We start from the raw sequence: 14681 nt of genomic DNA, 5'->3' as shown, positions 1-14681 counted from the left end.
AGGCGGGCGGAGCTCCGGCGGATGGCAGCTGCTGTCGCACAATAGGCACAGGTCCTCGGCCGGCATCGCTCGGAGGGCAGCAGGAGGAGGCGGACGGCGCTCCGGTAACGATTCTCCAATTGCTAGGAAGGCCTCCGGCCCTTTCCCAGCCCGTCCTTCGGGGGCCTTTTCTGCGGGGAGGCGGCGGGGCGGGCATCGCCTCAGCCGCGGGGGTAACGCGGGCAGGGGGCGGCCCCGAGGCCGCGTCCCCCCCCCGGGCACCTTCCCCCGGTTCCCCCGGGTCCACCCTGAGGCGAGGAGCGGCCGCTGCTTCCCGGCCCCAACCGGGCAGCGCCGCGGCTCCTCAGGAGGAAGCCGCCTGGCCTGCCCGGAGCCCTCTTCTCCCATCCTTTGGGGTTATTTTTTTCACTTTCCGGCTTTTCGGGGATGAAGAAGCGGCGGGGCGAAGCCTCACGGGTCCTGCCAGGCGCTCACCACCGAGCGCTGTGAGGTGAAGGCTCCTCAGAGCCCCTCGGTCGTGGTGGTGGAGATGTCCAGCTGCTTAAATCCCCCTAAAACACCCACGGTGGCCACGAAAGGCCCATAAAGAAGCCAGCCCAGCAGCCTTTTGTGGTATCTTCACCTTCTTCCTTCCAAAAAGTTAGTGGCAAGCAGGATACATCCGCCGGAGCGATGCAAAGAGAGCCCCGCAAGCAACTCGTGGGTGGGCAGCCAGGAGCATCTCCCGCGCTGCTCTCCTGAGGTAAAAAGAGCAAAAACACGGTCCCGGCGTCTAATTTAAGGCAAAAAAACACGCCTCAGCCCGAGGACAAAGCCTCTGCTAACCCCCAGCAGCGGCGTTATGAGTCAGCAGCGGCAGCGCAGGCGACACTTGAAGGTTTCTTTTTTTGTTTTTTTTTTTTCTCCTGCAAGCTGAGGAAGTGTTAAAACGCGCGGTAGGTGCTGGCCCTGGGTGCCTGCTACTCACGCTTTCATCCTTGCTGTAATCCTTTTCTGCAGCTTTTTTTTTGCCACAGAAGGAACGCCTCAGCGTTGCCGGGGCTGCCAGCTCGTTGTCCGTGTGCATATTTCCAGAATCCTTTTAGGATTTGTGGATTGATAATGATGATTTGTCAGTCCAAATTTAGTGCACGCCGAGGTTTGTAAGAGGTGGGCGACTTTATGTGAGATAAAACATCCACTAAAGGTGTTTTATTTAATAGCCAGCAGCCCCGATTCTCTGTCTGCTCCCTGAGTTACTTTCCCAGGAGGAATTCCCTTGTGGAAGCAGCAGGTGGTGAGGATATCCTTGTTCCTCCCTCAGATTATATAAAATAATCCATATGTTTGGAAAAGAGAAAGCAGACATCATAGATCCGTGTCCCTCTTCTCCGGAATAATGCTTCAGGACCCTTCCCAGCAAGGCAAACGAAACAAAATCCAGGAAAAAACCAAATCTTTGTGGAGGATTAAGCCGAAAGTACCGCTCCTGCGGTTCCCACGGCTACAAGAGCGAGGATTTTGTGATGCTGAAGGCAAATCCATCCCCCGAAACGTCCAGAAAGCGGCTCTGTGATTCGTGCGGAGGGTTTTTACGAGGCAAGACTCCGGCGCTGAACGTTTCAGCCCCGTTTTCTGTTTGTTCTGCGGGCGGCCTGCCAGCGGCGCGGGCTCGAGTCGTTCAGATAACGCCGCGCTTTCTGCAAACAAGCCCCGAAGCCGGGTGCTGGATTTCTCTCCCTGCTTTTGTTTGCCGAGAGAGGGAATTCACCCTGGAAAGAAGAGGAGAAAAGGCTTGAGGGTGGCAAAGGACGCCTGCGGAGCGGGCAGCTCGCCGCTGGGCGTGGTATCGGGGCCGCCTCCCAGTTCATCTGCAGCTCTCCAGGTGCCTGAGGAATGCCATTCGCTCGGCACCTTGCTGGAGACAACCACACCAGGCGTCCTGCTCGTTTTCCCCGCCAGCCTCAGGTCAGTTTAGGGGAGCCGCCAGCCTCATTCCCTGCTCCTTCCTCCTTTTTGGGGCTCTCCTCATCCTCATCCCCCACAAAACCCCTTCTGCGCCGCCGGAGATTGGGAAACTTCCTTTTTTTTGAAGCAAAACCCTCGCCGGGAGGCGCGTTGGGAGCTGGAATTTGCCTGATGGAATCCTTTTCGACTGCTTGAGCGTTCCCGGAGTGATGAAGGCGGCTGGGAGGGTGCCTGGTTTGTGTCACGCCGGGCTGGGCGAGGCCTCGGTTAACGAAGCAAAATCAAGCCCAGCTCGGCTTGATTAGAGACTTAATTGATGAAGTTAAGGAGGAATCCGGGCCACGAGCTTGTTTGCTCATGAGGTGCAAGGACGGGATTTCAATTTAATTAGAGGACGATAAGGTGCGGTGTTTGTCCTGCATTTTACTTCCTCGTTTAGGGTATTTATTAGGGACAAATGAAGAATCCAATTGAAGGGGGGGGCACAGCAGGTTCGTATTTGCTCGCAGCAGCTCTATCGTGGCTTTATGGTGCGGCTAAAAGACGATAAGAAAGTTATTTTGCTCCCCTGGGCTGTTCTCGCCTCTCATCGTGCGCTTTCTGCGTTGGGAACCCTTCCCTTTTCTCCTCCCTGCCTGCCGCGAGGCAATTTGGGGTTATCACTGGGGTAAATCCAGTGAAAGGCCTCGCTAAACACACACCGACTTCCCTTCCAACAGCCGGCGTGGGAACAGGAGCATCGATTCAGCTCTTTTCACTACCTCAACTTCTTTTTTTTTTAATATTTTTTCCTCCTTTCCATCTTTTCACTATCTCAACTTCTTTTTTTTTAATATCTTTTCCTCTTTTCCAGGTGCAGCACCCCCAGCCATGCTCTCCCGGATCAGGGCGGCCGCCGCTCCCTGCTCGCTGGCGCGGCGCGGGGCTCACACGAAAGAAAAAGGCAAACCCTTGATGTTAAACCCCCGGACAAACAAGGTCGGTGGCACCCCTGGCAGCAAATTTCTTATCTTCCAGCTCCTACCAGCTCGGCGGACCTTGTCCCGGGGTGAAACCAACCCCGGGGAGTTGGGTTTCGGACTTGGCAGGAGGGAATTTAAATTCCTGCCTCTGTAAAAAGCGCCAGCTCCTCCGTCCTGCTCCTGCCTTTTGCCGGGAGTTGGGCCGGAGCCATATCAACGCGAAACATCCCTGGGCAGGGGCACGCGGAGCATCTAAAAATAAGCTTTGAATGGAGCTAGCGGAGAGGGAGAGAGGCATTATGAAAATTCCCTGCGTTGGGAGGAACTCCTAACACCGTCCTTTTGTTGTTTGGTTGCTTTTCTCTACCAATTTCTCCCTCCCCATCCCCAGTTTCTTTATTTTTGCTGCCCCGAGGCAGAAATAATCCGAAAATATCGAACCAACTTGTAAACTAAAACCACTTCACCCCCCGTTTTTAATATCCGTCATTTCTCTTCTTCCCTATCCTCTGATTTTAGGCTTTTTTCCCCCCCGTGATGCTTTTTTATTCCCAATTCACCCTAAACGCTCTCCCTGCCTGCTGCAGAGGTCGGAGGCCGGCTGAATGAAAGCGTGTCGGGGGCGGAGGGAAGAACAGAGGGGCGTGTTTCGTCCCCGATCAGATTAGCTCAAGAGTTTTCTGAGCTATAAACACTTCGCCGTGCCAGTGGAAATAATTTCGAGCCCCGTAAGCTTTTCCCAGCGCTGATTACGCAACGGCATCGGGAGGCAAAAACAATAGGGCCGTTCTTATTGTTCCCCTGGTGCTAAATGTGGGGTTTTTTACTCTTTTTTTTTAAAGACTGGAGCTCTCTGAGCACAGCACGGTGTTTTTTCTCGAGGGGGAAGGAAGAGCAGAGAGCTGCGTGTGATTTTTTTTAATTTTTAAGTGTCCCCGAGAAGCGATACTGAAGAAGGGGACATGAAAAACTCCCCGATTTGAAGCGTTTCTTGTCGGGGCAGCTCGGCAAAGGTCGCGAGCTATATCCGTAACGCCCTTGCTGCTGCAGCCAAACAATTGCAGGAGGCTCTGGAACTGCCCCGCTGCCATCCGTGGCTGTTTGAAATGTGCCACGATGTTTGATGGCTGGCGCCAGGGATTCAGGTGACACCTCAGTGGCTTCGGGGCCTTTTAATTCCGCTGTTGAAGCAGCGGTTTTAAACCTGTTGGGCGCTTGAAACACCCCCAGGTTTGGTGTTTTCAACGAAATCGAATAATAAAGCTGGCTGGCCGAAAATAAACCGGCTAATAAAAAATAAAAACCGGGTGTTTGCTGCTTCTGCAGCTTTTATCAGCTTCCCGGAGGCGTGCGTGCTTTCAAAAGGGGTTGAGCTGTGGCAGGAGATGGAGCTCTTTAATATATAACTCGTTTTTTATTTTTTTATTATTATCATCTCCTGGTCGCAGAGGAGGTGTAAGTACCAAAGGTGCGCCCCCGTTTAACTGCCGTCAGCTCTTCTGCTCCCCAGGCACGGCGGCTGGGGGAGGGAAGGAAGGGAACCGCCTGGTTTCGGGGGTTTTAGGGCCCTAAAGGGGCTGCCCGATGGGTTTAGCAGCCCTCTTCTCGTAGCTTCAGCGTGGATTTCAAGGCGTAGCGATGGGAGAAGTGAGCAAAGCTTTTCCATGATAGCAAAATACCTTTTTTTTTTTTTTTTTTTTGCCGGATTTTAGCACGCGTGCAGCCTGGCTTCCTCCGTCGCATCCTGCTGCTTCTGGAAAAAAAGCAAACAAACACAAAGATACGAAATGAGGTTGAAAAAGAGGAAAGAAATCCAAGAAATCCAATCCTTATTCTGCCCATAAACACAAACTTTGAAATCGTGGCCGAGATAGCGAATACACCTTTGATTCGTGCGAGTGATGAACTGCGTTAATTTGCTCCAAGGGATCCCTTGTGCAAGAGTGGACTTTGGGATCGAGCCAAAAGAAGCAGTTCAGGAAATGGGAAGTCCACAAAGCGCTATAAAACACTTTTTCTTTTGAAAACGCTTACGATTTCAAGGTTTATGACCCAGAGGTGAATGGTCTCCCGTTCACCTTTGTGCCTAGTGGGCAACAGGAATTCCTCTGGGCTGGTATTTATAGCGCCGCTTGCTCTTTGTAGCAGGAGACAGCGATCCTAAAAAGCTGTCGGCGCTTCGTTGCCTTCCCTTTTTCCTCTCCCCCGTGGCAGTTCGTTGGTTTTGTTGCGACAAAATCGACCCTACGTATGAATTGTTTCGCTGGGGGTCTTCGAGGCGTGCTGTTTCTTTCCCCTAGACGCGCCCGCTGCGTCGTCTGGGCCAGCTTAAAAGGGCCGCCTGCTTTTCCTGAGCTGCTGAGAGGATTGTGGAAATTAATCGGAGTGAAAGTCAGCGCTGAGTAGGCAGAGAAAGGACACCTCGCACCTGGGGGTGCTGCTTTTTCTTTTTTTTTTTTTCTTTTTTTTCTTTTTTCTTTTTTGTGCAGGGAGCGAGCTGCAACCCCAAAGACAAAACACCCGGGTTTTTGCGTGCTCTGAAAAGAATTCAAACCTATTTTTTCTTTTCTCCTTCGTGTCCTGATCCTTTCGGCATCGTTTTTTTATGTTCCCGGAGCCTGAAGGGATGGGAGAAATGCCGCAGCTGTTTACCAGCTGTCCTTAGCTCAACGTCCTCAATTCTTTTTCCCTCCGATTTTGTGTTCCGCAGAGAAGTGGTTGTTTTAGAGAAGAAATAAACTGCTGATGGCGATGAGCTCGGAGGCAGCGGAGGGAAAGGGGAAGAAAGTTGGGTTGCCCGTGGTTTCGTGCAGCTTAACGTTCCCAGGGAGTCCTTTCGCATCTCGTGCGAGGGATGTGGAAGTGAAACCGAAACAGATCTAAGAAAAAAAAGAATAAAATGGTTCACAAATCATCTGCAGATAATAGAAAAAAAGGAGAAACTGAGCTCAGTATCGTCAAAACTATTCCACAGAAGGTTGTCAAAAATAAAATATCGTATAAATAATAATAAATAAGGTATTTTAGGGTCAAACGCTTTGCAAATCCAAGTCTTTGCGAGTATTTTTTGCAAAATAGCTGATGGGTTTTGTTCTTTCGTCCTGGCAGAAATGGGATTTTTATTTTTTTTTCCTCAATTTAGCTCTTCTGAAACGGAATTTGTGACAAAATGAGGCTTTTTGGTCGCCGAGTGTTACAGTCCCAAGGGATCGGGCACTGCCTGGAGCAAAAAATGAAGGATTTGGGTTGAAGTGTGATCTGAGCGGAATTATTAGGGTGATTCGGTCACTTTTTGGGGTCTGGAGCAGTGCAAATAAGTGGGAAAATGCAGATTCTTTGTGGCTGTGAGCGTAAGGAGCAGACTGGGTGACCTCCCCACGCTCTGGTCAACCCTTTCTTTCTGGGAAATGTTTCAAGAGCCAGCTGTGGTTTGAGTCCTAAACATCTGCGGTGGAATCTCGTCGCTCTTCTCCCGTTTCACAGAGGGAAACGACATCTGGGAGAGGGCACCCGAGGACTCAGCGCGGCGGAAAAGCCGTGCTCAGGAGGGAAACCCACGCAGGAGAGCCCAAAATACCCAAATATGTTCCCTTGTGGCAGCTGCTGCAGGGCACCCACCCCAAAATATCTCTCCGGAGCCACCCTGGTGTGATAACATTTGGGATATTCCAGCCACGAACGTCCCAGGAGTGGATAATGGCAAAAAAATATCCAGGATAAATTGAAATGCCGGAGAAAAAAAAAAACAGACAAGTTATTTCTGCCCTTTCTCTCTTTTTGTTTTCAGGGGATGGCCTTTACGTTGCACGAACGGCAGATGCTCGGCTTGCAAGGGCTTCTTCCTCCCAAAATAGAGACCCAAGACATTCAAGCCTTACGCTTCCACAAGAATTTGGCCAAAATGACGGACCCCTTGGAGAAGTAAGCGCCCCGCCGGCCTTCTTTTCTCCTGCAAGTAAATGGAAATGGCTGAAAATAAATATTTTATGGTGTTAAATATCCAAAATAACCTTCTTTGGTTGTTTGTAACCCTCAGGTTGGATGAAAAAGTGTGTGTGGGGGGGTCATTTGGTTCATTTATTATTTACTTACTTATTTTTGAGTGCTTTTTTGCTTGGTGTTTAAGCTTTTTTGCTTGTTTCTTGTGTCAAAGAGCATGTTTTTAGCATCCTGGCACTGGTTTCGTATGTGTCTACGTCTATCTACGTGTCCAGCTTGAGCAGAAAAAGGAATTTCGTGAAGAAATCGCGTGAAGTTTTTGCTTCGATCATTTTCACCTTGTCTTAAATAAGCGTAAATGTGAAAATTGTTAAATCAGTGTTGTTTTTTTTCTCGGTTTCAGGTATATCTACATCATGGGAATCCAGGAGAGGAACGAGAAGTTATTCTACAGGGTTTTACAAGACGACATCGAGCGGTTAATGCCCATCGTGTATACACCAACAGTGGGCCTCGCCTGTTCCCAGTACGGACACATCTTCAGGAGACCAAAGTAAGCACAGGAGATGGATAGCGCTGATATTTTTTGTTGTTTTCTATTTCTTCCTTGAGGTTCCCGAGGATTTGGAGGCAAGAATAGGTTGAAAGGGATCTCTGAAGGCCAGCCAGCCTCACGTTTTGCTCAGGAAGGGTTTTTGCTCTTCACCTGGGCTCTTTTCTGCTTCATTGCCTCTCCTTTTCCCAGAGAGAAGCACTCCTGCAAAGTATTTCCTCTGTGGTTTTGTTCCAGAGCATCCAAATAACTGAACAGAAATGCATACGAGGAATTGTCCTCTGAATATTTTGTGTCAGTGATGGCAACGCTTCAATTTTAATAAAGTTTTGCTGTTTAGAATCCAGTTTTACGAAGCCAAATTAAATTTCTGATTGTCACCCATCAAATATTTCTTTTTTTCTTCTTTCAGAGGGTTATTTATTTCTATCTCAGACAGAGGTCACATCAGGTCCATTGTGAATAACTGGCCAGAGAACGACGTCAAGGTACTGCCATCGTGTGATTCTTCTTTCTTTTTATTCTTTAATCCCAGCAGGGCTTCTTGGCTAGCATTTGAGGGAAATCTAAGCGCTGAATAACGCGTCCTTGGCAGTCGTTTGAGGATGATTGCAAGCCAGAGCTAACGAAGATAAGGCACATCTTGAAGAGTTAAATCCTGAAAAAAATCCAGAAAAGAAAAGAAAATCCTTGCAATGTGTTCTTTGTTTAACCGTACAAATATACCTGATTATTTGCCTGGAAAAAAAAAAAACAATTTGTATCGCTATAAACTTTATAAAATTTCAGTAATCGTCGATAGCTTGATTTCTGTTTGTTTTCAGGCTGTTGTTGTCACTGATGGAGAAAGGATCTTGGGTCTCGGAGACCTCGGGGTGTACGGGATGGGAATTCCCGTGGGGAAACTCTGCTTGTATACGGCCTGTGCAGGAATCCATCCAGATAAATGCTTGCCTGTGTGCATCGACGTTGGAACTGACAACACAGTGAGTTGGCCAAAGCTTTGCCTGAAACTTAGCGCTGTAAAAAATATCTAATTAAGAGCTTTTGGTGTTATAAGAGAAGATTTTTATTTCAGCGCCTGAAAACCGAACATTTGGAGCAAGGGGAAGCGATTTGGAGTCCAGTAATGTAAATAAAATGCCTATCCCAGAAAAACCTCAGTTAGTTTTTAACCGACCTCAAGCGGCAGCTGAAGTTCCTGCGCGTTGATACAGGCTGGAAGCAGATAGAGCAGCCCTATAAATCTTTGAAAAGGGTGTAAAATGTGACCTCTGGGAAATGAATTCCAAGGAAGCGATTCACCCTGCTGCTGTGCTCTCTTTCAGACCCTCTTAAAAGATCCGTTTTACATGGGCCTGTACCAAAAGAGGGATCGCTCGCAGGTCTACGACGACCTGATCGATGAGTTCATGGAGGCCATCACAGACAGGTATGACCCCGAATATTCTGCACGGCCAAAAGTGCTGGCAAGAAAACTCCAGGACACTCCATCCTCGTAAGAACCGCTTCAGGATTAAAGAAATGAGTAGATGGCAAGAGATGCTGTCGTATTTCTGCCTCTAGCAATTTTTTTTTCTGTGACCTGTTTGTCGTTACCTGTTAAATGTGCACGGAATGGAGATGGAGCTCTTTGAATCCCCTGTCCGGAGAGAAACGGGCGGGCTTTGCTGTAAAATAACCGTTTATTTGGTGAGTTTTAACGATTTGCCGTGTTCTGTAGGTACGGCCAGAACACCCTAATCCAATTCGAAGACTTCGGAAACCACAACGCTTTTCGGTTTTTGCGAAAATACCGAGAGAAATACTGCACCTTCAACGATGACATCCAAGGTACGCCCTTGGTTTGCGTTCCTCGTGGACGCGCCGAAACGTTTTCTGGACAAAATCCGCCCCGTAGATCTGTTCAACTCTCTTCATCTTTGTCCTGCTTTTATAGGGACGGCTTCGGTGGCCTTGGCGGGGCTGCTGGCAGCACAGAAAGCCACGGGCAAGCCGATTTCAGAGCAGAAAGTGCTGTTCCTGGGAGCAGGAGAGGTGAGATCTCTTAGATCTTGCGTTGTTTTAGAGACTTTAAGTGTGTTCTGTTCCCTGGTTTCGCAGGATCTGCAGATTCTTCGAGTTTCTTTGCGTTTCACCGTGCCTTAAAAAGGATTCTGCACCGACAGGAGGGAGTAGCTGCTGCAAAAATGCTATCCGAAAGCAGCCTGACACCTGCCAGGGCTCAGTTTTTCACTTTTTTTTTTTGCGTGGATTTATCAAAGCAGCAGGGAGCTGCGTAGGTGAGGGGGATTTTACCAGGAAACGATGATTCGGTAGGAAAGGGAGGAAGCACGTCTGTTAATTTTGATGGCCTTACGGAGGAACAAGCCGTGGTTTTCTTAGGAAGTTAAATCAGTGGCTGGTTGCAGCAGACACTTGGTAGCGGCAGTAGAAGCGCCGTTCTCCTTGGTTTGTCAGCAAAATTGCTTCTAGGGTGCTGACAAAATCACTTAATGAGCTGCAAAAAGCCTCCAGCCCTGCTCTGCACCTCCCTCTGCCTGCTACACTCAGCCCCACGTGGAGGGAAAGATGGTGGTGACGACAGAGCCCTTTTTGGGATCTTTTAAAATAAAAATGGGGTCTTTTTATCCCCAAGGCTGCCCTGGGAATCGCGAACCTCATCGTCATGGCCATGATGGAAACCGGTGTTTCAGCAGAGGAAGCCTACAAGAGGATATGGATGTTCGACAAATACGGATTGCTGGTTCAGGTAAGGCTGCACCAAGCCTTAAAATACCACAGAAATACCCCTCCTTTACGCGTCCTCACGGCTAAAATCCACGTTTCCCTGCAGGGCCGAGAACAAAAGGTGGATTCCAACCAGGAACCGTTCACCCACCCGGCTCCGGAGCAGATCCCAAAGACGTTTGTCGACGCGGTGAACGTGCTGCGGCCTTCCGCCATCATCGGTGAGCCCAATCGCTTCCGTTTCTCTTTCCTTTCGGCTCTGTGTGCTCCTGCGAACTCATAAATCGCTGATTTATTCCTCCAGGAGTTGCGGGAGCCGGCCGCCTCTTCTCCCCCGACGTGCTCAAGGCGATGGGCTCCATCAACGAGCGCCCGATCATATTCGCCCTGAGCAACCCCACGGTGAAAGCCGAGTGCACGGCGGAGGAAGCCTATACGTTGACAGAGGTACGTGGTGGCCGCTTCATGATAATCAGTCACCCTCTCTCCTCGCGTTCCCGGTGTCTGTAGCTGTCTGGGAATTTCCTCTCTTATTTTTAAACCATAAACTTTCAAGGTGGGGCTTTTCAAAAAGCCTTTTTTTTTTTATTTTCTGTAAGCGCAGCCCCAAATCTAACGGCTCCAAAACGAGCCCTAGGCGGAAATCACGCCGGCCCCTGGACGAAATCCGCACCTCAGCTTTCGGTAGCAAACGCTTTAAAATGAAGATTATTGAGTGTCTCAGAGAGATTTTGTTAGGCAGAACAAAATCTAACCGCGTGAGGAAGGAATCAGGACCAGGTTTGCTGGTGTTTTTCATCTTTTCCTCCTCAGGAGCAGCCGGATCCTGGCTGCTGTGAACTTTTTCGCTAAACCAGGAAGTCTGGAAGGAAACGAAGCCATCACCGCTACATTTTTATTCCTCCTCCTCCTCCTTCCGCTAGGTGGCTCCTCTGCAAGCCTGACAGTGCTTTAGTGCCCTCTGCCACCGCGTGTTTGTACTGCGTGGGCTTTTGTTGGCTTCTAATTTTGGTCTTTTTGGTCTCTTTTGGTCTTTTTGGGGCTGATGGTTTCTTTCCCTTGCCTCCACAGGGACGCTGCTTGTTCGCCAGCGGCAGCCCCTTCGACCTGGTGACCCTGGAAGACGGAAGAACCTTCAAACCGGGCCAAGGAAACAACGCTTACATCTTCCCAGGTATTAAATCTTAAACATTACAAATCTTCGGAGCTTTTCTGGCTTCCCTAGTTAGCGCGGTGGCCCCTAATCGGCGATGCTTTTGTTGCAGGCGTGGCTCTCGCCGTCATCCTCAGCAGCGTTCGGCATATTAGTGATAAGGTTTTCCTGGAGGCCGCTAAGGTAAGCGTGGGAGCTTACCTTAATCTCGCTGAAACTCGAGGATTTTCTTTTGGTTTCCTTCCTGTCGGGGAAAAAAAAATGGGTTTAACTCGGTTAAATATTTAACAAAACCTGCTACGGGCGCGGATTGTAGATTTGACCTCCAAGGTATTATTTTTGACCGCCTGCTTTAGGAAAACTCTCGTAGTGAGAGCACCCCAACAGGGTTTTCTCGGGTATTTTAGCACGTTCCTGCCCCTATTTGGTAGGTGAGAAGTTGTTGCTCTTCTAATCCAGGCGCTGGCGGAGCAGCTGACTGACGAGGAGCTCGCCCAGGGAAGGCTTTACCCTCCGCTGTCCAATATCAGGGAAGTTTCCATTTACATCGCCGTCAAGGTGAGTGTGAAAGACAAACTGAAAGGAAATTTTCAGACCCCGATCACGCAGGAATTGTGAAAAGATCTTGCGATTTGTCTCGCTAAGTCCGAAATATTATTATTATTATTATAATATTATTAGCGTGGCTGTAGCCCGGTGCTTTTTTTTCCTTTACCTTCGCAGGTGATGGAGTTTTTGTACGCCAACAACATGGCTTTCCATTACCCCGAGCCTGCGGACAAGAACCGGTACATTCGATCCAAAGTCTGGACCTACGAATACGAATCCTTCATGCCAGATGTCTACGACTGGCCGGAGTCTAAGGTTCACTGATGGACCAGAAGCTCTCGCTCCTCAGGCAGCACCTCCTACTCTGCAGGGATCCCTTTTTTTTTTTTTCAGACCAATTGAAATCATGCCCGTTGAGTCCTGTAATTTATTTTCACTTGTTTCGGTGGCTCTTCTGCCCTTCTCCCTTGACGTAGGTCGCTCCCCGCTCCCCCCAAAGCGTCCGGTGAACTGTGTCCGGAGGACGGCACCCATCGAGAGAGCTCGCGAGGATGAATTGGGAAAAGGACGTCGCGTTTCTACCTTAGAGCCCTCCCCACGCTCAATCATTTGGTTAACGATGTCGTAGCTGCATGTGCGTGCTGCTCTCTCGTCGCTGCTGATTTCCAGAACCACTCGTTTCTGCTTTCCGTAATCAGTCTTCTAATTGCGGTGTCGCGCAGCGATCTTTGTGGCAACAGCAAAGAAAATTCGTTCAGGAACAAAAGAAGGGGGCGGCTCACGACAAATTGAAGGCTGGTGGGCTTTCTGTGTTGGCTGCCAGTCTCTGTACCTCTTTGGACGTGATCTCTGGCCTAGCCTCCGATTTTAAAACGACGAGAAAGAGCAGGAAGCTTTTTGGAAGGCTTTACCTAGCTGAGGAAAGAAGACTGATTATCGAAATGCAGAAAACGGTGAGGGGGGGGGAACGTTTTGCACGTTCAAACTGTGGTAAAATGCTGTCCGGCGGGGCTCTGAGCGCCCCGTCGCCACCTAACGTGGTTTGCAGCTTGTCCATGTGCGTATACACGAAAAAGACCAACGCGTACACGTGATGTTTTTACAAAGAGTGCTTTTTTGTTTCATCTATTTTTGCTATGCCTGTTTTTAGCGTATTTAAATTCGTGATCTTACCGAGAAAAACAAAAAAAAAAAAAAACAAAAAAACAAAAAAAGGAATTTATTTATTTAGCGGACGATGGTTTTTACCTTCTGAAAGCGCAGCTCCGCCCGGCGGCGGGGTTCTGCCTCCCTGAATCGAAAGACAGCGGCAACGCACACTTCCTCGCCTCTTCTGACGCCGTCCTCGTTAGGCAGAAGAGTGCTGAAAGGATCCTACGCACCGATCTCGCATCCTGGCTGAGCCCCATGGCAAAGGCAGGGCCCTCAGCCCGTGAGTCGAAGGTGGCTTTACAAAATAAAAAAGTTCTGCAGCCGTCTCTTCGCTCTGATGGTTTTTTTCAGGCCAGGAGTTCATCCTCAGTGGGCTTTTGACCCTCGTTAGGAAAACAGGAGTCGTCTCTAATCTGCAGTATTCTGCAGAATTCTGCCTTTAAGGTGCAGCCCTTTTTCCATCAGCAGCTGGGAACGTCAGCTCACACTTTAACTGCTTTTCACTCCTCCCTTTCATCTCCGATTTATTTTTATTTTTAAATAAAACATATAGATCCAATCTCAGCTTGGTCAATTCCTCAGCCGTAATTAAGCTTTGAATTAATTGCTGCTTCTCAGCTTGCCGCTCAGGAAGGAACACTGCAGGAGGAGGACCCGCTGCCGTTTTCGGGTTCTTTAAGACGACACCGTCCCCTTTCGTAACAGATGCTTGTAACAGGCAGGGACTGCTGTTACACTGAATACTGGAGCAAGGAGAAAATTTAGAGCAAAGCTCTCGTTACAGCCACTTGACAGCTGAAGTTGAGTAACGCAATGCCTCTGGTGAAGGGACATCTAATTCTGCATGCAGCTACCTTGACCTGAAACACATCTTACCGTGGCAGCAAAAAGCCCCTTCTGGGTGAACTGTGAGGCAAATCCAGCACCAGACTTCTCCACCTTTTCAATATTTCCTTTCTGAAACAAAAACACGAATCCTGTTAGGACCGCAGAGCGGTAAGATCGACGTTTTTTTGAGAAAATAAATAAAACAGCAAAATTATTTCTATCTTAGGCACATCTACCTTACGCTGCGACTCCGTGCTGCAGTGCTTGTGAGATCCTAGCCTGATCTATCCAGGGCTGGCTTTACTTTTGGAGGGTTATTGCTTCGTTGAAACTAAAATTGTATTTAAATGTGACCTGTTTATTTTTTTTTTCCTCCTTTCTACGCTGTAATTCTATTGAAATGTGTGTTCTGCTCTTCTATTTTCTTAGTAAAACGCATTCCCTTTTGCCTAAATTACATTTGGTTTTGTTTCTTCTACAACAACAATGCTTGACCTATGTAGAAATCACCCAAATCTCCCACTTTTTTTTTTACTTTTATTTATTTTTTCTTTAGTCTGCTTGATTTTTGTCCCTCGTAAAGGGACAAAAGGGACCAAGCAGGGATGTGGACTGTAAGCAAAGCGATTAAAATTTTTCTCTCAGAAGTTTTTCTGGAACATCTGCCTGTTTCACAGCACTCTACACTGAAGCCTTTAAGGGTCTGAAGAATCTTTAGGTGTTTTTTAACAGGAAAAAAAAGTATAAAACCAAACAAGTCTTAGGTGCAAGTGGCTGTGGCATCTACCGGCTCGACTGGGACACTGCGTTTGGGGTTGGGGGGGGGGGGGAAAGAGGGGGATATTTGACGTGAATTATCAGGTTTTAG

General features: G+C 48.7%; 1 protein-coding gene across 1 annotated transcript; it reads left to right on the top strand.

Annotated features, from left to right (window-relative positions):
- On the top strand, positions 1 to 14267 carry ME2 (malic enzyme 2). The gene is made up of 16 exons (XM_032205760.1): positions 1 to 104; positions 2801 to 2925; positions 6697 to 6830; positions 7252 to 7401; positions 7814 to 7889; positions 8226 to 8387; positions 8730 to 8833; positions 9125 to 9234; positions 9341 to 9438; positions 10040 to 10153; positions 10238 to 10352; positions 10436 to 10578; positions 11203 to 11305; positions 11397 to 11467; positions 11744 to 11842; positions 12008 to 14267. Exons 2-16 carry the CDS (start codon positions 2818 to 2820, stop codon positions 12155 to 12157), a joined length of 1737 nt encoding a protein of 578 aa, XP_032061651.1. The 5' UTR covers positions 1 to 104; positions 2801 to 2817; the 3' UTR covers positions 12158 to 14267.
- Positions 14268 to 14681: the final 414 nt, after the last annotated feature.

Source organism: Aythya fuligula, chromosome Z (genome assembly GCF_009819795.1).
Source record: "Aythya fuligula isolate bAytFul2 chromosome Z, bAytFul2.pri, whole genome shotgun sequence".
NCBI classification, from domain to species: Eukaryota; Metazoa; Chordata; class Aves; order Anseriformes; family Anatidae; genus Aythya; species Aythya fuligula.
This window is presented reverse-complemented; position numbering and strand designations above follow the sequence as displayed.